Source organism: Haliotis cracherodii, unplaced genomic scaffold (genome assembly GCF_022045235.1).
Source record: "Haliotis cracherodii isolate W230 unplaced genomic scaffold, xgHalCrac1.p SCAF_15, whole genome shotgun sequence".
Classification (NCBI taxonomy): Eukaryota; Metazoa; Mollusca; class Gastropoda; order Lepetellida; family Haliotidae; genus Haliotis; species Haliotis cracherodii.
In genome coordinates, this window is record NW_027266270.1 from 16,919,568 (window position 1) to 16,947,128 (window position 27,561).

At 38.6% G+C, this 27,561-nt stretch overlaps 1 protein-coding gene across 6 annotated transcripts in view; it reads left to right on the forward strand.

Moving 5' to 3' along the window:
- LOC139462328 (rho GTPase-activating protein 39-like) overlaps positions 1 to 27,561 on the forward strand; it is a 209,104-nt gene that overhangs the window by 83,264 nt on the left and 98,279 nt on the right. For 3 of the 6 annotated variants that reach the window (XM_071243964.1, XM_071243965.1, XM_071243966.1), the window contains exon 1: positions 15,466 to 16,995. The exons of the other annotated variants lie outside the window; for them this stretch is intronic. In XM_071243964.1, the coding sequence (XP_071100065.1) occupies positions 16,586 to 16,995 (410 nt within the window). In that variant the 5' untranslated portion in view covers positions 15,466 to 16,585. Of the gene's footprint in view, positions 1 to 15,465; positions 16,996 to 27,561 lie in introns of those variants that run through there. 6 annotated transcript variants of the gene reach the window in all.

The following is a 27,561-nucleotide window of genomic DNA, read 5'->3' on the forward strand; positions in this document are numbered from 1 at the left end:
CATGGCTGTCAACATTCCTGACACATTAAGCAAATCAATTTTAATATTAATCGAGATTTAATAATGTTTTCCTTCTTACTGTTTGTAAGGCTACTTTGTTAGCTGGGTTAAGGACACTGCATGAATTAAGTGTTTTTCTCGGACAAGCAAGCATGTTGAATGTATAGGAGTGAGTGAGTTCAAATCTAACGTGGCATCAGCATTATGTAATGTCAGCCACCTGACCCAAGTAGCAGAGTTACCCGTCCCAGCCCTGATAGGTAGACTCGTAGACTCCAGTGACCCCCACCTGTTGGGTATGGGTAGTATTGGCTGGGTCCTACTCTGGACCCACCTGACCCAAGTACCCGAGTTACCCATCCCAGCCCTGATAGGTAGACTCCAGTGACCCCCACCCGTTGGGTATGGGTAGTATTGGCTGGGTCCTACTCCGGACCCACCTGACCCGAGTACCCGAGTTACCCGTCCCAGCCCTAATAGTTCGACTCCAACTGTTGGGTATGGGTAGTATTGGCTGGGTCCTACTCCGGACCCACCTGACCCGAGGACCCGAGTTACCCATCCCAGCCCTAAAAGGTAGACTTCAGTGACCCCCACCCGTTGGGTATGGGCAGTATTGGCTGGGTCCTACTCCGGACCCACCTGACCCGAGTACCTGAGTTACCCGTCCCAGCCCTAATAGTTTGACTCAACCTGTTGGGTATGGGTAGTATTGGCTGGGTCCTACTCCGGACCCACCTGACCCGAGTACCCGAGGTACCCGTCCCAGCCCTAATAGGTTTGACTCCACCTGTTGGGTATGGGTTAATAAGTATTGGATGAGTGACACCATCAGTTTGATGACTCCTGTTTTGTAGGAATCCCAGGCAATATCCTGTCTAGTATGTTGTAAACAGCGTGAAACACACCATGCTGCTCTCAGTGACTCATCTGTGACAGATACTGACATTGACAACCTTGACATGTCCATCATGCATCAGTGCTTGAATCACGATCCATCTTGTTGATGCATTCATTGTTTATGAATTTGTACATTGCAATTGTTAAATGTTTTGATGAATTGTTTTCCTTGAAATTTACCTGTTTTTGTATTGGTAAAAATATCCATGTACTGATGTTTTTTATTTGTTTATTTCTGTTATTGTATTTGCAACGACCCACTAAGCAATATTCCATCTGTATGTCAGTCTGTAAATAATTGAGTTTGTACCACACAATCCAGTGATTAATGTAAAGAGCATCGATCAGTCTGCATGACCACCCGATCCCGCTAGTCACCTGTAACACAGGCATGCGTTGCTGAAGATCAATTCTAAGACTTTTCACAAGTCCCTGATACTGATATGCCTAAAGTTAAAGAAAAGTTCTTGCCCTTTGAAAAATTCTATTTGAAAGTTAATTTTGTACATAAAAAAAAGCACCAAAATATATTTGTTTTGAAAAAAACAACCAAAAAACCTTTTCAGCGAACCTAAAAATTGCTGATTAGTAAAAACATGTTTCTCCATTTATAACTTCTGACAGAGGAGTCCCTGCAACATCAAACAAAACAAAAAATGTTTCCCACAAAAGTATGTGTATGTCAAGTTCATATTTTCATTTCAAACTTAGAAAGATTTGTATCTGAACAATGTTTTTCATTCTTTTGGAAATTACGGTATACCATCAGAAATGAACCAACACCAAGGCGCTTATCATCTCTACCCAATCTCACGCTTATGTTTTGTTTATTTAGTTTAATCCCAGGGGATCCCATAAAGACCACCCATATTTTCCGTTTAGTGATAATTCCCACCATATTCTGTATTTCTGTTTATGCTGACCTTAGTAGTCCAGGAATATCCTATTTATTCATATCTACACCCAAGATCTCAAATCTGTTCAATCGCCCACCATCTTCTCAAAATATGGCGCATAAGACCAGACCTCAATTTCATAATTCATTCTTGAAATGAACTCCACCAGAAAACCTAATTTGTATGCAAGTGTTAACAAAAGTCAAGTTTTAAGTCAATTAAACCTGAGAGGTAATTTTGCCTATAGAATAATATCTGTTATTTTCATCATGGACACAAGGGAGATAACTCTGGTTTAATATCCCTCATGGTGGACCACTGAATATATCTGGGCATGGTATCCACTGACAGTTTATCAGTACAGTATATTTATATCCTCAACAGCTATCCCCTCATAAAAATGCAAGTTGGATTCTGTGATAAGTGTTTTCACAGTATCTCACAGTTTTAACTACATGCACAAGATAGTCTCTGAGATGGTCTTTTTCGCAACCCCAATATCAGAGCTGGATTCATACACACCGTCATAACCATGATGCAGGCCATTTACATGATTTAGTTAGCATTTTATGGAGGCGGGGAAGTAAATCTTAGATAGCAAGAAGCAAAGCAAGGGCTCCAAGGACCCGTGAAGATCTTGCAGCTCAGGTACTGCATATATATAGGTGTGTTTTCTATGCAATAAAATGTGTGTAAGGTAAGATACATTTTCCTGGGGTACTTTCGCAAGACTTAGGGTCCGATTACAAACTACCTTATCTATGTTGTGAAGGTTTGGGGAGCCAGTTTGGGAATTATGATGTTGTGTCGGTGAATCTTCTTTTCTTTTTTTCTTCTTTACTTGATAAGTTCTTTACTTGATAAGTTCTGAGTTTGAATATTCATTTTTCTCTACCTTTTCCAGTTTGTTCTAATTTTATGATGTTATGTTTAAATATATTCTTTTTCTTCTTAGGTACTTCTTGTATAAAGTTTTACTAGTTGATGATGTTCAACCCCATGAGATATCCTTTACAGCAATAGAAAGTGGCACTAGTCCTATAGTCCTATAGTCCTTGGGATAGTAGAAATTATCCATGTTTAAGGGTTTTGCTTTATGTTATCATCATACTTGTGGGCTAAAAATGTTAGTTTCTTTCTCTACTTAAGTAACATAATTTTGATAATGTTCATATTTACAAGTATTCAAAGAAACTTGTTTTTTCTTACAGACAATATAAAATGATTGTTGTTTTGTGATTCCTAGAGTTCATGTTAGTGTTCAAGTTTCACAATATTATTTAGGAGATAAACCAAGTTTGCTTTCTCATTTTTATCAAGCAGTATTATATTTCTTATAAAAGTAAGTATACATTTTAGGTGTAATTATCCAGTATTGTGTGTAGTCAAGAATGGAATTCCAAGATGGAGACAATTTGTTACTGACATTTGTGAAGCAGTCATTGAATGTTGTTAGAATAATATTATGTCGCAATATGAGTCCATGTTTTCTGCACATTTGCTGTTGGGCTTAAACATAGAACACTTCAAAAGCATTAGCTTTTTCTGATTGTCGTTAGCTTAACACAGGTGCAAGGCAGGTTCTGACAGCATAATCGGAGAGTCTAGCTATTAGGTAGTTTTGTAAAAATGATTTTCCCAAAGGTACGTGATCTATAACATGTTGAGGTAGAAATGTGTAAGAGATTGACATCAGGAGAAGGTCGAAGGTTAGCCAAATACATGAGAACCAAAGTGTTTTTCTATCTAACAACTGTGCTTGAAACAATACTCTGTCACCTGATCTTTGAAACATCCTCGTCAATTACGTAATGAACAACGATTGATTTCCCACGCAGACCTGGAGTCATTTCCCAAAGTACAACAGTTTTTGTACATATCGCCTGACCTAGTGTATTCACATCAGCCCTGGAAGAATAGGTCGTGTCATTCAAATTTACAGAATTGTTTGTTGGAAGTTTTTTTTTAAAGCAAGCTGATGGATGAATTTGTTTGTTTTCTTAAAAATCACGAAGTTTCCTGTATTTTTTTTTAATTGAGTTGAGTTTTCTTAGTTGATGTGAACACACAAAAATAAACAAATTGTGATATTATGCAGGAATGCATGGTTCATGGTCAGTTGCTCTTAGGATAAATTGACAACAGAAATGAAAAATAAACAAATTGTGATATGATGAGCTATGCCTGAGATATTTAGCAGCCTTTGAAGCTGGAGTATTGAAGTCTATCTAATGTTGTATGAATGAGTGAGTGAGTGAGTTAAAATGTAACTCTGCACCAGCAGGGTGTGGTTTGACCATAAAGGATAGGAAAATGTACTTAACTGATAATACCTACTTGTTTCAGGGTTTGAAGTCAGCTAATCTAAGACTGGTTAAATTCAGGAAGTACGAGTGACATTTCTATGTGGACTGCTATTTTTATACTTTTTCCATTAGGAAGATGGCAATAGATGACAAGTGAATATAAAATGTATTTGCAAACCCTGCATGGTATTGACTTAATATCTTCTCTATAAGTACTCCTTTGGGAACAATTCCTGGTAGTGCAGATGATGGGAGCTTGCTGAGTCACTGGCAGACTCACTGTGTACCTGCAAAATAGCTTGAAAGGGTGTAGGCGCAACTCTCATTTCTCACAATCCTCCATTCTGACATAGGAATAGGTATAACCCTTTTTTCAAACTGGACAAGATCGTTGAAATATATGCTGATGGAAATTAGAGTGAGTTAAAATTTCAAGTCACCTTGGCAGTGCCGGGTGTTGGACATGATTGTCTTTGATCACACTAAATGCACTGGGGAAGAACCAAATACATCACGAGATAACATTTACAACAGATCAGATTGTTTGTTTTTTGTTGTTAGATGCCCTACACTGTAATATTCCAGCTATATCAGTGTGCTCTGTAAATAATCAAGTCAAGGCCAGAGAATCCAGTGATTGATATTCTACGTTATGATCCAAGCTGTCGGGGTAGGATGCCATGCAATCACTGGAGTCACCAAGCCTGACCCCCCATTCCTGATTAAGTCGCCTCTAATGACAGGTATACATTGCTGGGGACCAATTTTCCAACCTGCGACACCAGGTTGCTTAGAGGAACTTGTTATGGGTTATATTTAAGGGAATCTTTCTCATGTTCTTATGAGTAATATTTTAATGCATCTATCAAAAAAATCCTTTAAAGATACGCCCTCAAAACAAAGTCGTTATCCAGGAGTGCTAAACCTTAAAATCTTATCAAGTATCGTCACGGGCATTCCAATTTCGGGCAGTGATGGCATTCTTTCAAGGGGTCATGCACATCACAGATTTCTTGTCAAAGATTATGAGGAATATGGCCTCGTACAAAGTTCTTGATTCCCGGAACGGTGTTGCAAGCCTCCTAAATGTAGATAAGATAACAATATCAGTCAGCCGCTGGTGCAGTCGGCGATGTTGCACATGATGCAGGATGCACAAGCACAAGGAACTAATTGGTGACCTGACCCAAACTTACTATCATTCAACTTACCTTCACAGTCGGAGATGTTTAGGATGGAGATATTACATCATCTGTTTACATAGAATGATAGGTATGGAGATGGGTTGAGCTGTAGTGCTCCGAAAGTGTGTGTAGTGTGAAGTTTTTGTCCCCGTATTCTCCATTTTGCTGTCTGTGTGAGGTATAGCCTTACAGGTACCTGGACAAGTTGACCTGATTCAAGGTGACAGCACCAGAACAACTACCAAGTTTGGTAGAACCATGCAGCAGCGCTGTGCATTCCACGTATCAGATTAAGGCCACAAGACCATTATAAAAAGGCTACTTATTTTGCTTTGTGCTGTTAGCTTGGATTTGTTTGTCTGTATTTTTTCATTTTCAGGCAAAGTAATGAGGGATTGAGCTGGTAAATAGAACAAGCAAATTGTTTGATTATTCTAGCATGTCAGTCACTTTTGAAGGATATTTACAGTTCATGTAGGTTAAGTCTGTGTGATATTTGATATGTTATAAGAATATGATTGTTGGTTCATACAGGTAAAGAGAGCAGATGTTTGCTCTGATCGAGTTCATATGGGTAAAGAGAACATATGTTTGCTCTCATCCAATATGGATCTTTTCATATGAAGAGTTAGAAATTAAAAAGATTCCTTTTGACTTTGAGGCATTTGACTAAATACTATCACCTATTTTGATGTTAAGCTTTAGAATTATGACAAGTACACCCTGACCTCTATTCCCTAAGTTTGAACTTCGAGCTTCATTTCATGTTAATTTGGTTGTTCGTAATGTTATTTTAAAATGAGAAACTTGCTTCACATCTTCAGTTCAGTTTAAACCATTTCAGCAGCAACATTTAACTCGTTATTTTTGACATATCTGAAAAAGCATTAGCTGTAAAGATACAAGGAAACATTTGAAGAATGAAAAAAACACGGATTGCTGACATATGCAGAACACTTTTTGTGGATTTTTGTAATCAAAACCACACTTATTTTGTTAATGATGTTAACTTCCATTTTGTCAGTGTCAGTGTAGGAGGAACAGCGCGTTAAGGTATCTGTGTAAATCTTATCTTATCACGGATCCATAACACTTGGTGCAGTTTGAGTTGAAGATAGAATTAAGTTTGAAATCTTGAGTTATCACATTTAGGAGATGCTGCACCAGGGTGTCAAAATGGTTTCCCCACTGGATGATGTTGTTCAGGGCTTCTGCAGCCCAACACTTAGTGCACTTACCCGAGAATAGTTTCAAGACTGGGCTGAAGTGACGGCTACGCACCCTTGGTCCTGTGGTCTAAGCCCCCTCAACTTGCTCTACAGAGTTGTGCCCCGTGTATCTATCTCAGGATCTGCTGATTTTGGTTTGAATTTCTTTTTTATGGGGAATATGATCGCTTTGGTCTTCTTCTTCTTCTGTATATTGCTCAACTTTTGATAAGGGTGTTTTTGTTATTTCTTTATGAACAGAAACGTCCCTATCAAAGGATGTGGTAATACTACTCAAAATAAGTTAAAGAACACCTGATTCTTGCATATTACTAGAGTTAATCTGTCTTTGCAAAATGACTTAATGTTCAAATACTTTCCCTTTTGGAAATTCAGCATTCAGAAATAGCATGGTGCAATGGCATTTGTTAGGACAGAGTCATAGATATGACAAATATAGTGTAAGTGCATTGTCTGTGTGGACACACGTCAGAAATATAACATCTCATTTTAATTGTGTTCAAGAAAAGAGTACATAAAAGAAGGCTAATAATAGCATTAGAAGACACAGGAATTCCCCCCAGATAGACACCACTCGCAGAAAAGCCTGAATAAATCTTTCAAGAAACAGTAATAAGAGCAGAATGGGATTAGGGGGATTTGTTTTTATGTGGCTGGCTTTGATCTACAATCCTGACTGAAAGTCGTACATTTTGAAGACGTTCCCTCAGAGTGGTTGATACATCGGAAGAATCCCTGTTGTAATAAATCATTCTTGTAATAACTTGAAATACATTTGATTCTTTTTATGCCCCAAAACCTGGTAAGGGTAATTTGATTATATGACCAGCATTAATTTAATAACTGCTCCATCAGCCACCTCTTGTGTTGGTACAGCTGTAATATTTATGGACATCTTGTGTAGGCCATGTCTGAGCCTTTCATCCTGTGTTAGGACTAGGAGAGTGGCCATGCTGATATGCATTCCGACCCAGTGCACTTGGAGGAAGCTGTTAGCTCTAAGAGGCTGTAAAGTCCATCTGGAGGGGATGTGGTCATCTAAGATTCAAGACTTGACCACTCCTGGACATGTTGATGGCTACCAGAGTTGGCGTCTGCTTGAAATTTGGGTAATTGCTAAATCCCACCAGTGATGGACTGGGTTCTGTCTACTGATTGTGTTAAGCTGAGTTGGAGCATAACATTGGTAGAACCAGTCAGCTTAGATGGTTTTTTTTGTCAAGGGATATTATGGTGATATGCCTTTGACATTGTATGTGTGAGAAGATTAATTTTGGTGATATTTTTTGTGTGCAACGAATGGGAAATATGGTGATAGTTGAAACATTCTATGGGAAAATATTGTGATAATTGACAGATTCTATGGGAAAATTGTGAACACTGTATGGTAATACATTTTAAGTGAATGGGAGGATGTGCTACTCTTCCGTAAGAATAAGTCTATGAGACCACAATTCAAGCAAGTTCCCCCCCCCCCCCCGCCCTCTCTCTCTCTCTCTCTCTCTCTCTCTCTCTCTCCCTCTCTCTCTCTCTCTGTGTGTGTGTGTGTGTCTTTCTCTCTCTGTGTCTCTGTCTGTCTGTCTCTCTTTGCACACGCACACGCACACGCACATGACCAGGTGTAAATCGCATTATTCTCAGAGTGAGATCTAGACCTTTTGAAGTTTTTCTTCCAAAATGTCGGAACGACACCTTGATAAGCAAACTTGCTCACATTATCTGTGAAACTGATACCTACTTGTCTTCGTTGAGAAATTCAATAAACATGTTGAAACGATTTTATAAATCCATGCCATCTGCCAACCACACAAGCTGTGGGGACTTGTTTTCTTCCACCAAGTGTCCCAGATTCCACGTTCAATTTATCTTTCTTAATGTGCCTCCATTTTGACTTTTGTACATAGATACTATTTTAGGTGTGCTCCTGTAAGTGTAGCGCCCCTTTCCACGTCCAGGGGGCCACCAATTATACACAGGTTATCATGGCCCTCTATCACTGCTCTCCTAAACCAGTTCCTCTGTGACTGGAAAGGACGGAAATACACGGAAACATAGCACATTGCCGCTTACCTGACAAACAAACTGTGTTAGAGCCAGAAAGACTGAACTTTTCACGTATCATACCTCTTTAGATAACACTGATCAAAGAAAATTAGCCATGGAGACTTTAATGGTTGGTGTACATGCAAGAATTTCTATTGGTTGTGGCATAAAAGATTGACGATCATGCAGGGAGCGTGGAGGGTTGTGGAAAACCAACAGTCTCGGATCTAGATTGTGTTTTTACGTATTTTTTGTGTTTTGTAATGAAAGATTGCTAGTTAGATGTTTGTAAGCAGAATTACATGTAAGAACTTTTAGAGGTGTTAATGTTGCAGTATTTTTTATCTTTTCATTTGTTTTTGATTAAACCAACTAATTGACATAGCAGCTGTGTGAATCTTTGTGAGAAAAAGATTTCTTTGATGCCATGTGTCTGTTTTCTTGTGATGATACTGATAATTGTTTCAAGTACAGGTTTGAAGAATCTTACAAGATTTCTTTACATTGTGTCCAACCTTATCCTCAGTTACATTGTGTCAGTTCCAGTTACATTGTGTCAGTTCCAGTTACATTGTGTCAGTTTCAGTTACATTGTGTCAGTCTCGGTTACATTGTGTCAGTCTCAGTTACATTGTGTCAGTTTCAGTTACATTGTGTCAGTCTCAGTTACATTGTGTCAGTTTCAGTTACATTGTGTCAATCTCAGTTACAGTGTGTCAATCTCAGTTACAGTGTGTCAGTCTCGGTTACATTGTGTCAGTCTCAGTTACATTGTGTCAGTTTCAGTTACAGTGTGTCAATCTCAGTTACAGTGTGTCAGTCTCGGTTACATTGTGTCAGTCTCAGTTACATTGTGTCAGTTTCAGTTACAGTGTGTCAATCTCAGTTACAGTGTGTCAGTTTCAGTTACATTGTGTCAATCTTGGTGACATTTTGTCAATTTATTGTGTCAATCTCAGTTACATTGTGTCAATCTCAGTGACATTGTGTCAATCTCAGTTACATTGTGTAACAATTGTGTCAATCTCAGTGACATGGTGTCCATTGATGTACGACTTGGTGACTGTGTATTCTGACCAAGGGATTTATCATTGTTCATGCTCTCATCACTCTGGTCCAGATACTTATTTCTTGAAGGACTGTTGTGACATATCTGCCAGTGCTGGCTCTATCATTCACTGTCGGACGTTTTCTTGTTCTTTTTGTTTGTTTGTTGTTTAACACCACACTTAGCAACATTCTAGCTATATGACGGCAGTATGTAAATAATTGAGTCTGAACCAGACAATCCAGGGAATGACATCATGAGCATGGATCCATGCAATTGGTTGGTTTGTTTCTTGTTTAACGCCGCACTCAGCAATATTCCAGCTATATGCAGCCCATGCAATTGGGATACAATGACATGCATAATCTAAGTCCGAGCAAGCCTGACCACCCAATCCCATTAGTCACCTCTTATGACAAGCCAAGTCGCCTCTTACGGCAAGCATGGGTTGTTGAAGACCTATTCTACCTCCGATCTTCTCGGGGCTTGGTGTTTTCAATGGATGCTGAGGATTGGTGAAATCTTGCCATTGCCGTTCTTGTCATGTGCTTCCATAATGTAAACCCATGTCTTCTGGTTGTTCCAGCTTCCAAATGCCTGTCAAAGACTTGATGTTCCTTGATGCTCATGCATAGCGATCATTGGTCTGTTTGGTCAACCATTGATTTATTCGTTTTGTGCGAATTAATAGTGAGTGAGTGAGTTAAAATTTTACGTCGCATCAGCATTATCTCAGCCATATAGCGGCGAGACTAAGTTAATATATTTACAATTTAGTCATTAATGCAAAGTTTTGTTCAAAAACAAGTTGTAAAACATATTTGAACATACTATATTTAGAAACAATTCATGAAACATATTTTAGCATACCGGTAACAATATTATATGTACAGTTTTATAACACGGGCTATAGGCCACCAGTAACCAAAGCTAGGCCACTTCGCTTGGGACCATGGGGACTTACAGTATCTCTGCATCCTGCATGATACCCCAGCAGGATTTACGTCATCACTTTAGCCACTGGTGCTTGTGCACAAAGCTAGCCAATATTAAAAAATACTCATCAATGAGTAATAAGGGTTCTTGGATCCTTAAGGTTTGTGAGTGAGTGAGTGAGTGAGTGGGGTTTTAACGCCGCTTTTAACAGTATTCCAGTCATATCACGGCGTGTCAGCTTAATGTGGGAGGAAAACCCGAAGAGATGCAGGTATCAGACGTGTACCACTTCGGTGAAACCCACTAGCACGGGTATGGTGCTGACAAACCTCGAAACATAATCGGGGCGAACCAGGATTCGAACCCACGATCATAGGTTTCTGGCATGTCCAAGGGACGCAACTCTGCACAGCGAATCGCGGCACCTTAGACGTCTGGGCCACCTGTGCCCCCCTTAAGGTCTGTTGCTGTAGTGTTGAATCTAAGGACACCCGAAATTTTTAACTTACCCTGGGGCCATGACAAGAACACCTTGACATTCATGCTCAATTTTTTAACACTGTGTAAGTGTAAATATTTGATTGTAAAATTATTTCATGGCTTATGTTAGCCGGTTCCATCTGTAAGAGGGAGTTTTTTATGGGTTTGTAAAAATCCTGCGCTTGAAAGTGTCATGTTCTATAATCAGACAAGTTAGAGAGATTGCTTCTGCTGCAGAATGTGATGTGTTCTCTGGATGTGGTTTGCTGTGTACAAGCTGATGACACATTCAGATACAAGAATACACCATAAAACATGCAATAGGTAATTAATGGAGCTGAAAGTCGGAGAAAGGTTGTGTGTATTTCTGTGGTTTCGGGAGAGACCTTATTGTCATCCCATCAAGAGAATATCAGGAACTTCAAGGTTTTAGGCTGGCATGTCACAGTGACCTTAAACCAAGAGATACATGTTTCTTGCAGAGATGAAAGCATTACAATTTTGGCATAATAGTTAGGATTTTGGTGTAATTGTTACCATTTTGGTGTAATGCTTACAATTTTGGTGTAATTGTTATGGTAATTGTTATGGTTTTTGCTAGTTGCGATTTTGGTGTAATTGTTAAGATTTTGGTGTAATAGTTATGAGTTTGGCATAATAGTTACAATTTTTGTGTAAAAGTTACAATTTTATTCTAATTGTTATGATTTTGTCATGATAGTTAGGATTTTAGCATAATAGTTACAAGTTTGGTGTAATAGTTATGTTTCATTTTGGTGTAATTGTTACGATTTTTATAGTTACGATTTTGGCATAATAGATTCAATTTTGGCATAATAGTTATGATTTTGGTGTAATAGTTATGAGTTTGATGTAATAGTTACGATTTTGGCATAATAGATTCAATTTTGGTGTAATAGTTATTATTTCAGTGTAACAGTTACGATTTTGGTGTAATAGTTATGTTTTTGGTGTAATAGTTATGATTTTGAATTTTTGATGTAGTTGTTACGATTTTGGTGTAATTGTTAAGATTTTGGCATATTTGTTTTTGGTGTAATTGTTAAGATTTTGGCATAATAGTTATGAATTTGGTTTAATAGTCACTATTTTGAAGCTGAAATTATGCTTGTCCTCCCACAAATTACAAGTTTTGTCATTTTGCGTTGTTTGCAATGTTAACAAATACCTTGAACAAAGAGATGCATTGTTCTTATTGTGTAACCTGTCTGATTGTGTCATGTAATCTGCATGCCTTTGACCTCAGTCAATAATTTCAGCCTAATGTGCTATAGTTGACACACTTGACGTATCAGTGATGAAAATGATGTTCGATGCAATTCCATATGCTGCACCAGATGTTTTCTCAGATGGACAATTGTCTTGTCTTTGCATGTGTTTGTGATGGGTGCGACCGGTGTGGCAGGATACGCTCTGCTTTACGCAAACACCAGGTATCATCACTTTTTGATTGTGATTCATAAACACATGCTTATGATATGGTATAATCAACTCTGGTTTCAGCAGAGATTTGTTATGCATATGGAAGGGGTTTTGTCACTTTTTTAAAATATCATCATCATCATCATCATCATCATCATCATCATTTTATCATTATTATTATCATCGTCATCATCATCATCATCATCATTATTATTATTATTATTATTATTATTAAGATAAAGCTTATTTGTGTTAACATGTGTTATCAGAGCAATTTTACAATTATTCATCTGACTGTTGCTGATAGCATCATTTAATCCAACTCCTCCACAGTCTCGTATCATTGTATATTAAATATTTCAGTCTATGATGGCTGATACACACCATCCCTGGTGACAACATTATCCTTCCACCCACACAGTCTGGTTACTAAGCCCTCATTGGACATATTTCATGTAAAGACCATCTTCATCTGATGACATTTAATGATTCCAAGGACAGATTAGACCTAGCTCTGTGCTTGCATATGGAAAGTGAAAAATTAATAATAAAAAAAACCCAAACAAACTGCATACACATTTAGCTTCTTGACGTCTTCAGTATGGCAGGTGTAGGTTTTATGTTTAAGATCTTCTCGATTATGATGTGCAACTAATGGGCCAGGATGTCAAAGCACTGTCCCTTTAATGCTACAACCGGGAAAAAAAGACGAAGCTAAGTCCACGGGTAATGGATATGAATGTTGTGAAGATGATTATTACTTTTGATGTTTAATATAAGGAGATTAAGTATTGCATTCATGGGAGTTTTATTGTCAGTAAGGATTGATAGTGATTTGATATGAAACGTTTTCAGTTTTTTATTATGCGAACAACATAGGGTTAAATGTTGTGTCATAATATATTGAACCAAAAATCTAATATCCATTAAATTAAATTATGGAAGAAATGGAAATTTATTGGTTTTGATTTTCGTGTGGCAATATTAAAATTAATTTAATTGAAAAAATATAATTTTAAAAATATGGGCAAAAATTTAATGAAGATGATGAGAAGGAACAGTGAGTCATCCTCAGCGTGATAATTGTGGGAGAAAATATGGGTTGCTCTTTAGTTATACGAGAATTTCATGTCTTTCGTCATTATAACTTCGTCACACTTAAGCAAGCTCCTGGCAAACCGTTAAAAATATCCTTGCATGTTTATTTTAAAAGATTTTTTTTAAAAAGTCAGGATTAAGAGTTGTTGACTTTCACTTAGCCCTCATCGCTTGAAGTTAACACATAGCCGTTATAAGACATGCACCTCCAGAGAGTGTTCCATGGAGATATAGGGAGGGACAATGGGGCTTCTGTAACTGAAATAGGAGCTGTGTTTACTTCTTGTTATCACAGGTAAACAAGGTGTAGGAGCTATGGGAGATGCAGGAGCTGATCCATCGCTTGTAGGTAACGACCAGGTGTACTGTCGTAGAAGTTCCACATCTTGTAGCCCCCTCGATTCCAGGTTAGAATACATCCCTGTCAACCTATGGTTGTCGGTGAGGCGACAAAAGGGATCAGGGGCTTGGTTGTTCGAGGGTCATAGTACGGCATCAGTTGGTGGTCATTATATCAGTCACTAGTTTGTCTGGTAATTGCAAGTACCAAGTCATGGCTCTTGCAGGCAGCTTGGTTGTTAAAGGGACCTTTTGTCTTGAGTGAGGAGTGAGTTGGGTTTAACACTGCTTTTAACAGTATTCCAGTTGTATGGTGGCGTGTCAGCTTAATGTGGGAGGAAAGTCCGAAGTGATGCAGGTCTCAGATGATAACCACTACAGTGAAACCCACGAGCACGGTTATGGTGCTGATAAACCTAAGATTCGAACCCACAATCATAGGTTTTGGCATGCCCAAGGGACGCATGTCTGCACAATGAATCACTGTGCCTTAGACGACTGGGCCAACTGTGGCCCCTCCCCCATTTTGTCCTGAGAGAGGTCATGTACAGAATGGATTCATGATAGGAGGAGATGCTGACTGTTAACCTTCTTATGCTTCACAGGCAGCTTGGGTTGTATACTCCCCAGGGAGCTGAGAATGAAAATTGAGTACTCACTGATCCATTGACCTGGGTAATAATGCAGCACTTTGAGCAGATTTTAGGGTGTGGATTTGGCGCTTTATAAATATGGACATTATGATTTCCCTAATTGGTTTTTATGTGTGAAGACCATTCTAGGGGTCTCCAGTTTATGATGATATTGCTGAAATATTGCTGAAAGGCACGTGATGACTCCAAAAAATGGATGTTCCCTATTGAATTTTCCATAGGTTTGCTCAACCCTTCATTATCTCTCTGTTGATTAGTGAATTATATCTTCCACATTTAAATCCTTCAAATGATTCATTATTTGAAGTAAATCTTCAGTAAATTCAGTAAAGTAACTTCATATATATGTGAAACTGTCTTGGGGTTATTTTGGGAGTGCAGACTACAAGATATTCATCAATACAATTGACTAGAAAAGTTGGTAAAACTTTCCAGCTATTATTGCTTCCTTCCAACAATTTCACTTCTTGATGGGTCTTCAAGAGACTTGAATCCAGTGTTATTAATCAGAACTGTGCTTGGGCTCTGGTTACAAGAATAGAATCTCATTTCCATCATTTTATCGAATTATTGAACTTCAGAGGTATGAAGCTCTTTAGTATGTGGATATTTTAAGATAATTCACCACCAGACACTACCGCATACTGAGAGACTGAGAGGCAAGTCACACCAGCCCCTCAGTGCTGCAGACCACTGACAGACCTGCTGGTCTGTATTTACAACAGACCTCAGAAAAAACAGACCCTACTAACAGCAGACCTGGCAGACCAGCTACTGGCCACCAGTGACAGACTAACTGCAGGCAAGTTTAGTGCCCGTCTGCTAATGATACAGTTTCCCAGTGGCTGCGAGCAGACGCCAGCAGGCAGACGGCAGTGGAGCAGACGCCTCACTTCTCTGTAGGCTGTAGATGAGGAAACATGCCCACTTCCTCGCTGTGTGTGCACATGTATATTATCCTGTAGGCTTGTATATGCTAGATGAGTCCTTTCCATGATCCTGTGGATTAATTGTGTCTGTCTCAAGTGGGAGCTGTGAAGATTTGAACTTGACTTTTCATTGACGTACGGTACTGGTGGCTTCAAATTGTCAGCTAACATTTCATGTGACAGTTTGATTGTGATTTTTTTCATTCAAGTTCTTTTGAGGATGTTGTAAAGATTTTGTGTCTGTGTAATCGAGACAGGAGAACTACTGCAGGTATTTGTACCATTTTTATTGACTCATTAACTGCTTGTACATCAGCATCCTTCGATCTTATGAGGAACAATTTCATCAATTATTTCTGAACTTGAATTTGTGCATCTGTGAACTGTCTGATTTGATTATCTAACCAAGAGACAAGACGACAACATTATTCTGTTTGTACCATCATTCCACAATCGGGAACCATGATTGGGATAATCTGAACAGTCTGTGGCCAGGTCACGAAGAAGAAAAAGCAGTAACATCCTGGTCCTCTGGAAGATTGAACTGACTAACCTTTTGGGCGACACTGGATAAGTTCATGATATGAGAATCAAGTAGCTCAGCTGTTACTGAGAGATCAGTGTCTCTACGGGATACTTTTCTGTACACCTTTTCTTCCCTCATGACATTTAGATAGAAACTTACCTGCGATTTCTCGTCATTGTTACACCACAGCTAGATACCTATGTGTGGGGGATACATACACTTCTTGAAAAACTTGTTAACTATCTTCAGACTTTCAGAAAAATCAAGGTTTTCAATGTTTTGATTTAAGTGAATGATATGAAATTTTGTCGAAAATATTTTAGAGATTTGTTTTTGATGTTGCCTGAGATTAAATGAAAACATTAAGATCTGCATCAATATATATATAATTTGTGAAAAGGAACTGGAAAGTACCATCTGAAGAAGGTTAGCATTTGGAGGCCAAAATATGCATTGTCAGCTAAATATTAAAATATCCTCAAAGGATTCTCTGTTAGAACAATGGTATTGAAAATATCCCTTCCATCTGGCGCTAAGTGTTAAGGAGCCAAGTCAGCTGTTTTCAGATCGCCACCATGTCTCGGCAGGTGTACATGACCTACATGTATTCATCGCAGACTAACATGTACGGGTCGCAAACCATGAACTACAACTACCAGTACCAAAGCAATGAATACAAGGGTAATATGTGCCCCAGCAACAAGTTCCCCAACCCAGGGTACCAGACAATTTCATGTCAGAGCAACTTGTACTCCCACGAAGGATTCGCAGGCCATGCTTTGGATGAACTTGCATTTCCTAAAGATGACACCTATCTGAAAGATACTACTTTCCCGAAAGAGATTTACCCAAATAATGGTTATCAAAGGTTGCCAGCCAGTGGGTTGCAAAAGCCGAATAATAACCGTCCTGGCCAGCCTAGTTATGGCGTGCCAGCGAAGTCGTCTCGTCCACTGGATCCAGCCGATCTCCGAGATATTGTCAGGTAGGAATTTATCAGAATGATGTAAATGTTAGGGCAAGTGATGAAGGAATGTCTGAAATAGGATGCAAATGTTAGGTAAACCCTGAAGCACATGTCTTTGATATTGAAGAGGGATGTATTCAGACCTATTGCCTTATTGATCAGAAGAAATTCCAAGAATAATGTTTGGTTCTTGGATATGAGTATACGTTATTATATTGCATCCAAATTGTATTCATATTTTCTGTAGCAGAACAATCATCACCGAAACAACAGGGGGAAAACATGTGGTTATTCAGTCATACATCGAACTGATAGATTGAAGGCAGTTGCTTGTCATCATATCCTGAAAATGTAGATTGTTATTCACAGTATCAATCACAGGATTGTCTCACCCAGATATGATTATTTACAGGCCGTCGTCATATAGCTGGAATATAATGAGTGAAGTGTTAAACAAAAATTAAACAAATATATGTCATTTATGAGCCAGGACAGCTTCCTATCTCAGGATCCCTATCAAACTTTGAGCAGTATACCCTCACTGCTGCATGTGATTATCAACTACCGTATTCGACGTAATAAGCGCCCCGCTCTAATATGCGCCCACGGCGATATTTTCCAATATATTGGCTAGTGAACAATCCCAATTAGCACCCTTCCAACTGATCAATGTACACAATTCGTGTACATTTATTCGTGTGTAATACGCAGTCGTGTGTTATATGCACCCTTAATTACGGGCAATTAAATTCTGGAGAAATATATCTGTCGTGTATAATACGCACGGACTTTTCTTTTGTATCATTTCAGGCTGTCGGCAGAAACCATAAAATTTACGATCTCTCGACTCATTCACCAAAATTATATTCTAATAAGAGCCCCCTACTTCTAATTTTGAGAGCGCCTGGGCGCTTATTACGTTGAATACGGTATGAGTAAAACCAAATAGGAAGATGTTTTTGCCTCATTTCATGTAAGGATACAAATATCTGCCATCCTGAATAAAACTTAGATTTGTTCTGAACTCCTTGCCAACTTTGCTAGTTTTTGTGTGGGAGGTTGTTACGTGAGATGTTTAGAGAGCGAAACATGTGTTGTTGCATAATAAACCATCTTTCATCTCATCTTGGAGCATTTTGTCCTACTCTCCACAACACATGCTACTTCCTGTTAAAATCCCAGTTTAGAGTTTTGAGGGGCAAACACCACTGTGTGGAGCTTAAAACAAAACAACTTTCTTGTTTCTAAAAACGTAAGCTACTTTGTCAGATCTGAAGACCAAAGACTCATTCTTGTAGGGTCTCGATCTGGAAGGTTTATCATGAAAGGTACCTTGGAAATATAAGCAAGCAGTCAATTTAATGATGTCTTTTAAAAGCAAAAACCTAACATCCACGCAATGGCCAATTGTGTTCTTATACAACAAAAATCTGGCTCAAACTCATTGTATAAAATGAGAAACTCTCATCTGAAGAGTCATTTATTTCTCACAAATGTGTAGTAACTTAAGGCAAAATTCCCCAACTCCTTGAAAGCTTTATCTCAATAATCCTTCTTCATCTGCAGTCATACATCGGTGCCTTCAGGTAAATGTAAATGTTTTGGTTATGCTTAGGTTGCTTGAAGGCTTCCTCTGAAGACCACAGTGGTTCAAACTAATGAATGTAGACTGTCTTTAGGGGAACAGTATCATGCCAGCACCTTTTCTTACAGAGACTTACAGTGTTGTTGTTTCACATTTGGAAGCTTTTGTTGAAATAACTTGTCACAGAGATGATGTTTCCCTTATGAGTAATCTTGTAAGGGAATCGTCTAACGACCCTCAGGTGTGGGAGAGGGAAAGTAAGCCGGGCAAAGGTTCTCACCTGCTTTTGTCGGCAACAGGTAAATTAATGAACATGGAAAATGTCAGGACGTTGCTTGTTGAGGTGGTAGGTTGAGGAAGAATAGAGATGGGCAAAGGTTTTCTACATACCACGGGTCTGGAACAGATTACTCTTACCATATGGTTAATATATGCAGTGGTGTTTGTGCATGGAGGTAATTGTTAGATGGTTTATTATCTTGTACAGTGAAGAAGGGACGGTACAGCCTTTTGAACCCTTGACTGTTGCTGAAGCTGGGTATGGGTGGCAAGCATTATGCATAAGTATTCAGAGATTTATCTAGACCTGCTCGGAGGCCGATATTCTGCCCAAATCTCCAACAAAGGAAAGTAAAAATTCCAATTTGTCTTTAGATTTCTCAATTCCTCCATATTTACAAAAATATGAACATGAAAAAATTGAATTTTACAAGGGTTGTCAATTTCATCTTCTTATTATGTATTATGGAAATTACATCACGATATATTTATAGAAGTCACATGAACAATATCCTAAAAGTGCCTTCTCAGCATTTGTCTGTGTTGTCCATTCATTTATTCAAAATCAATACAGAAGACAGGAAATGGTAGTCATTTCAACGGGATTGCTATTGAGCGGAACCCAACTTCATGGAAATACAAACACCCTTCCAAATGAGATAATTAACCTTACCAAATCTTGCCATTACCTCAGCTGTTTGCAATGTTGATGAGCTTCATATATCAGTGAACATGTATATAGGTCACATGACATGTTTGTTGGTACGTGAGGATACTTTTACCTATGTCTGTCAGTCGTGGAGCCGCTGGTTGAGACTGAGATGCCTTGCTGACGCGATGGTTTGTTTGGCTAGGCTCCTGTTCCCTAATTGCCCTAATATGTTTGTATCTACTGAGGCCACAGCTGAGGTCTTGTTATAAACACTAGAGGTAGTGGCGTGGAAAACAGTACCAGACTGATGACACAATTGAGTGATGTTTATGGAACAACTTGTTCATGTTAAATTAGCATGGTTTTAGGTGTAATCCCAGAGATTTGTTATGAAATAGAGAGGAGAATGAAGCTAATGAAAGGGATTTAGTTTCCATGCACGTGGATCCAACCTGCAGATTTTTAGAAGCTTCAAGCACGGCCTTGTCAGATTTCTCAGTCATATATCATCTTTTAATAAGCAGGATGTAGACATGGAAAGGATTATCTGTTTTGAAAGGGGAAACACTGCTTGGCATTCAATTACCACGTTAGGGGCAACATATGTAGCTTTCAAATATCAAATATGTTATATTTGTAGTATAGATTCAGTACTCTACCACTTACTTGAGGGTGTTTTGTACAATAAAATAACTTGAATCTTGAAACATAAGAATTATTGTTTTAAAGTTTGGTCAGAATTTTGAATCCATTTTTTTTCGGATTTGTGGTTTTCCAAACACTTTTAACTCTGAGAGTGTCATCGTCGATGATCTGTGGCAAATCTGCAGGTAATGCCCAACCAACCTAAACCTAACACCCAAAGTTCTGATATAAAGATCTCATGATGTGATACAGTCCATCAGACCAACATTATCAGACCTGGGTGGCCTTGTACACAGCATGGTTCAAAACTCCTGGCATTCTGAAGACATTCCGAGGCAACCAGTATCTGCCTAAGGCGCCCCAGTTTCCAGGTGTAAACCTGGGCCTTCTTCTCTGACCCCTTCTATCCCAGGTCGAAACTCTTGTTAATTGAATCAGTGGAATACGCCAGTCCCATCACTCTACTCACCGAAGCTGATTTATTTTCTTTTTATCAGATACCTGTGTTTTCACCCGATTCAGTTTTCACACCGTCTAGCCAACAAGATACCAGCTGGAAAGAAAATGTTTTTGTTTTGATTAAAACTGCAAATGCTGGCCCCCTTATTTATTTTGGTTTTTCAGAGTATTTGTTGATGGCTAAATGTTGAGATGTGTTTTTTGGGTTGATGTTTGTTGGTTTGGTATATAGTTCATAGTTTAATGTTAATAGTTGTCAGACGAACAGTGTGGAGTATGGAATCTATATTTAGAAATACATTTTGATAACAAATAGTTGTTATGCCAGTTGTAGATATTAAATAACTTATAAATATCAATATTTTGAATGTTCATGTATTCTGGAAATACCAAACTGTGCTTCACAAAATTATCCTTTCAATGTAATTTGATCAAATTTAAACAGACCACTCCCCTCAAGACAGCTGGTCAGTGTGGAATTAATAATCACATATGTTTAATGCAATTTCTGGAGGATTAAACCCAAATACCCCAACATGTGAAAGCTACACATATTTGTGCTATACATGGACCCTGCTTGTGGCAAAGTTTACAAAATATGCATCTATCATAAACAAAGAATATCATCTCATATGCATGCCATGTGAACGGCCAACGCTGACTCACCAAGGTGCTTGTGTATTTTCTCAGTTGGGTAACTCATCCAAGTCTCCAGGTGCAAGTCCTGAGCTTCCAGGAAGTCAATCTATAATGCCAGGTTATTGATAATAAATTGAAATCATTGCCTCGAGGGTAAATCATAGCAGAGCGTTGCGTGTTATTCTCTCTGATAATTTGAAAGGTGTACCTAAAAAACTGGGGTATATCTAGGAGAAATCGGCTTTTAAGATTCAAATTTTGTTGATAGCATCTTCATATTTGTGAGTTCTACAAGGCGATGCGATATGTCTGTGGGCTTTAGTGCTTTATGCACAAAATTCTTTTTTTGCCAGTGGGGTGTTGTTAATGTGACTTACTTCTTTCACTGACTATAAAAGACCAATGAGTCTGTAGTTATGGGTGTTTGGGCTTGGATATTAACAATGTGTGAAACAACATCATCTATGACTAACACAAGTTTTCACCTTGACAAGAATTTCACTGCGTTCTGCTGTAGGACAGTTTTTATGGGGCAGTTTATCTTACAAGTGCAAAGGCATTGTTTCCAGGTCGTACATGTGTATTTTTTTGGTACAGTTTCCAAGTAAAGGTTATCTTTGACTAAAAATCAGTGAATCACAAAAAGGTTAAGGCTGTATATTGTCAAAACTTGACAATCCACTCCCTTTCAGATTTTGATACCTCTGCACAATTAAGATCCTTCAACTTTGGCACATTATTTGCCCAATCCATCAAATCATCACTGTATTTACCTTTTAACCAGTAAAGGCTTCCTTCAATGACCTTAAGCCTTCCATATGATTCAGGTACATACACATCTGGAAATGTGTGTTCTCGTGTCTAACTTGTTAGTACTTTGAAACTATACGACACTGAAGACTCTGTAGTGTTATGTACATTACTGCCCTTTTTCTTACATGAAGTAATGTTTTAAGCCTCATATAATTGGTTTTGCATTGTATTTACCGTTTAGCATTAAAAATCTGTCTGATGAGGAGACACAGGTGTACTTTCAATTTGTGCAGCAAAGGATTAGGCCTGAATATTCTTTCATAATAGGGAAAACAGTTCACCATTATATATTTTGTCTGTTCATATAGTATGGCACTGTGGGTGTCCCGGTATTCGAGTGTTTTAAGTATTACTGCTGTACACTCTCAGAGTACATGCTTGCAATAATTCGTCATTGTTATTCATTTTTGTGATTCGGAAACAGTAACTGATATCGCCAGGCTATTCGCAGTGGATGTGAATCACAGTTTGTTTAAGAAACAAGATCTGATGATGGGCGTGGGAATAGTTCGTTGCCATTTTGCGAAGAAATACAGCAGTCTCACACCCGTGGGCATCCCAGGTACGAATACAGATCCGTGGCAACCCATGCTGGTCGTAAGAGGTAACTATAAGGATCAGGTGGTCGGGTCGCTGTCTTGGTTGATCAATGTCATCGTATCCCAATTGCGTGGATTGATGCTCATGATGTCAATCCCTGGATTGTCGGGTCCAGACTTGATTATTTACAGACCGCTGTCATATAGCTGAAATATTGCTGAGTGCGGCGTTAAACAACAAACAAACAAAGGCAGTTTGGCGACTTGAAGGCACCATATTGGGAATAAAACCTGTGACATGTAATTGCTTTAACACTGCAGGGTTAGATATTGGCACTAGTCCTATAGTCCTTGCCAAACTGCCCAATAGCACAGGTATCCTAAGGACTAGTAGAATTTTGAAATTTTTAAAGGTTTTGCTATATGCTATCATTATAAGGACTAGTAGACTGAAACTGTTAGTTTCTACCGCTGCACTGGGCGTCATAAGGGTCCTACCCCTGGGTATTTCTGGTCAGAACATGTCGTCAGTGCCCTTTGATTATCATAGTAGCCAACTTCATTGTGCCAGGATGACATAGATAATAGTTAATACTGTATTCGACGTAATAAGGGCCCTGCTCTGATAAGCTCCCATGCCGATATTTGCTAATATATTGGCTAGTGAACAATCCCAATTAGCACCCCTTCCGATTGATCAATGTACACAAGACTTATTTTTTCGCGTATAATACACACTCATGTGTTATATGCACACTAATTATGGGCAATTAAATTCTGGAAAAGTATATCTGCCGTACTTAAACATTTCAGGCTGTCAGCATAAACCCCGAAATTTATCTTTCAACTCTGTTTTTTCCCCTACCAAAATAATATTCTGATTAGAGCCCCCTATTTCTAATTTTTAGAGTGCCCTGGGCACTTATTACGTCAAATACAGTAATGTGCATCTTTAGGATGCATAAAGTCCACACACTAAAACAAACTCAGTAGCTACATAATTACCCTTGTCTGTCTCATTACTGAAATCAGGGAATTGTGGAGATATTCAAAACATATTATTCAACAGATTATGTTTTCTTTAATTTCTTAAGCAGTTTTGAGAGAAGAGTATATCGTTCAATCCTCTGAGATGTTGGGCTTTGTTCGTAAATTTACTTTGAAGTTGTCATGAGCTGTTTATGGGCATCAAGTTTTACACATTTGTACAAATTGTGCTTCTTTGAAATCTGGATGTCAAAGGGAAAACTGGATATCATTCCGTTTATTTTGCAAGACTTAACCACACATTATAACTTCACCTTGGTCGAGTTCTGTTTTAAGAAATGCTTTCAACTCCTGAGGCCCTTCACTTTAGTTAATAAAATCTGCTTTTACTTCAAGTCCTGCAGGTTTCTCAAAGATGTGCTGCTTTCTATAATCACCTAAATAGATTTTAGAATTCTTTTGTAACAAACGTCACCATAATATTTCAGAGTATTGTATTTCTTGTCACGTTAACTACTCCGTACAAGTTTTACGTCATGTTGGTCCTTTGAAGTAGGCGCAAATTTGATTGTTTTCTCCAAATTATGACACTGTTTTTAAATTGAAATAACTTGTTACATATGGAGGTGGAGATCATACCCTTTTCCTTTGGATAATTAAATCTTTATCATATTTCTGAGTAAACTATTATCGTTCATCATGATATTTCATGGACTGTAATTTTTCTGAAGGCAATTTTATGTTGAAGAGGATATCCAGCATATGTAGGATATTAGTCTGAGTCATGATGGCTATCTGACAAAGCTAGCTCTACACGTGCAGAAAACACTCTTCTTTAATGTCCGACCATCTTCGAATGCACAAATCGTGTTTCGAGGTGCATTAACTTTCATGGCGCCCTCAATTTCTATAGGGTTTTCATATTCCCAGAAGATAGCATGTTGCCAGATGATTGCTGGGTGATAACCCGGAGGGATTAATTTGCCTTTAATTAAAAGAGCTCACCTTTGAAAGGGAGATAACTCGGTGATAAGGTCGTCCAAGTAATGTGCTCAGATCTTCAGAACACTTGCTGGCATTCTGGTTTGTTGCCTGTGAAAATTTGTTCTTTTTATGTTGAAGACGGGATATGATTGCTGTGTCGGTTTGGCTTGATTACATGAAGGACCATTTGCGATATTATGTTGCAGGAAAATAAATTTATGGCATAATTTGAAGAAAGTAATAAGCATTGCAAATGGTTTGGGATTGGATGTGGCTGATGAAAAGTCAAGATGATAAGCTTGTAGTGTCCACACACCCACACCCACATACCACACACACATACCACACACATGCCACACACACATACCACACACACATACCACAAACACATACCACAAACACATGCCACACAAACAGAAGAAAAGACAAGCAACTGAAACAGAAAGAAAACAACAAATCTTTGTTATTCTTTCTTGGTGTCATGTCAGAAGCTAAAGATCCACAAGGCTGCTGATATTTTCCTGATGTAATTCCTTTCATTTCTCTCCTATGATTGGTCAGTATCATTTGAAATTATAATGGATACAGAAATTGGAGTAATTCTGCAAGAAGCTCTCGTACGGGTTAACTTTGAACAATTCACAAACTCAGATTTAGGCTTGTGTTGGATGTGTCTGGTGTTGTTTTGGAGGAAGATTGGATCACCTTTGCTTGATCCCCATCCTCATTTTTCATTCTCACTAGGGGCGGTCGGGTAGCCTAGTGGTTAAAGCGTTCGCTCGTCACGCCGAAGACCCGCGTTCGATTTCCGACATGGGTACAATGTGTGAAGCCCATTTCTGGCGTCCCCCGCCGTGATATTGCTGGAATATTGCTAAAAGCGGCGTAAAACCATACTCATTCACTCATTCTCACTTCCTGGGGAGTATACAACCCAAGCTGCCTGTGAGGTGTTTGAAGGTTAACAGTCTCAGAACCATCTCATCCTACCGGGTACCCATTTACTGCTGGGTGAACAGAATCATATTTTAAACAAGCTACTTGCCCGAGGAGACACCACATGCTTGTATTTAGAGCCATCTGATCTGATTAGTTATCAGACCCCACTGATTGTGCCCTGATAGGGTGGATCAATGCTTATGCTTTCAGTCACTGGTTTGCCTGTTTAAGGTTCGATTATGTTCAACTGACTGCAGCTTTAACAACATCGGCCCCATGAAGAGGTCCTCATAGAGGTCCGCTTGTCGTAAGAGGCGACTAACCAGGTCGGGAGGTCAGGCTCGGTTGGTGCATGTCATCGTATCCCAATTGTGTGGAATGATGCACATAACATCATCACTGGATTGTCTGGTCCAGACTTGATTATTTACAGACTGCAGTCGTTGAATGCTGCATTAAAAAAAAAAAAAAACACCAAATTTTAACAAAATTGGCTCACTTTTTCTGATCCTGCATGTCCACGTTCCCACACTGTAAATGATGTGGTGCAATACTGGTCTACACAAGTCCCTTGTTCCTGTGTTGACAACTCACTGCAATGGTTGTATATGAACAATTAGCATATTATTTCCTGTTGCTGCCATGTGGTAGTTGTACTTGGTTTCTCCCACACCAGACATACTGTCTCTATGTTATCATTGAAGCTGTGAACTAGATTGATACAAGTTTTGTTGATGCACGTTTTGTTGTCCGAGTGCATTAAACAGTGAGTAGAAAACCTTCCCAAATTCTTGCCCTTTCTTTCATAAACCTTCTTCGAATATCAATGTTGTCATGAAAACTGTTTTAATATCATTTATATTTGCAGTGTCATCACTCTGTTATGTGTCAGCAAATGTCCTACCCCTATCATTGCTTATAAGCCCTATATTTTAGCTATCATCACACTATTAAATCTTCAGATTTTCAACAGAAGTCCTCTTCACTGTCACTATCCATAATCAGTTGTAAAAGAAATAGTATCTTGCTGCTCAAGCCTCTATAGCATAGACAAGGTGACATACCTCACTTCTTTGCAAAATGTGTCTTTCTACCTGAAATTTTGTGAGTATTTCTCCAGATCAAGTCCTGTTTGATAACCTTACAAAGGTCCTCTGTGGCCTTCCTGTTGATAAAGTAAAATGGAAAGCCCTTAGAAACCGTCACACACCTGGTGTAAATAGATGATAAGGATGAAACCCATTTAGATAGTATTTAGTTTGCATATATATGTTATTCTACTTCCTCCAATTCTAAAAGAAACTCAAGTTACATATCAGAGTTTATGCATCCACTTGTCGTGCACACTAAAGAACTGAGCGCCAGTTTCCCATTTAAAAAAATATATATGTTGCTGACAGTACATGTACTAAAATTTCAATAAGTTTCCATGAAGAATTTTGTACCACCGAAGTTTTTATCCATATGGGAATAGTTTTTTGGAAAATAGGTTTTAGTAGTTCCTAAATAAAAAAGTCAACCTTTACATGGTATACACATAAGCAAGTCTGCAGGTATGTTTTACATTTGTTTCAAATTGATGTGAAAACATTTCCTAAGGTTAAGAAAAGGCTGTTGATAATGATCAAGACAGTATGCATTTCAGTAGGCTGCAGTTAAGTTGCAGACTGATGGCTGTCTGCTCGGTGAGCCTGTATGTAGGGAGATACCCACAGTGCAGGGAGACCAGGGACTTAGAGGGATGAGTTGTGTGTATTTGGATAAGCCTGCTTCTCTGCCCATGTGATGACACTGATAGCTCTACCAGAGCATGCTGGGATCGATGTACATGTCTCCTACTCAGAGCATGCTGGGAAAACTACATTTTGTACCTGAAATGTATCTCAGGTTGTGTGGGTTTGTGCATCTTATTAACTTCAATAAAACAAAGCTGTTAGGTTCAAGTTTGCCTTTGTGAAAATTATTCAGAAAGATTTTACAAACTCAGAATAAAATATGTGAGTGGTTATTGTTTTTATGCTGTATCAGCAGATTTTCACAACAAGAATAAAATAACGAATCAG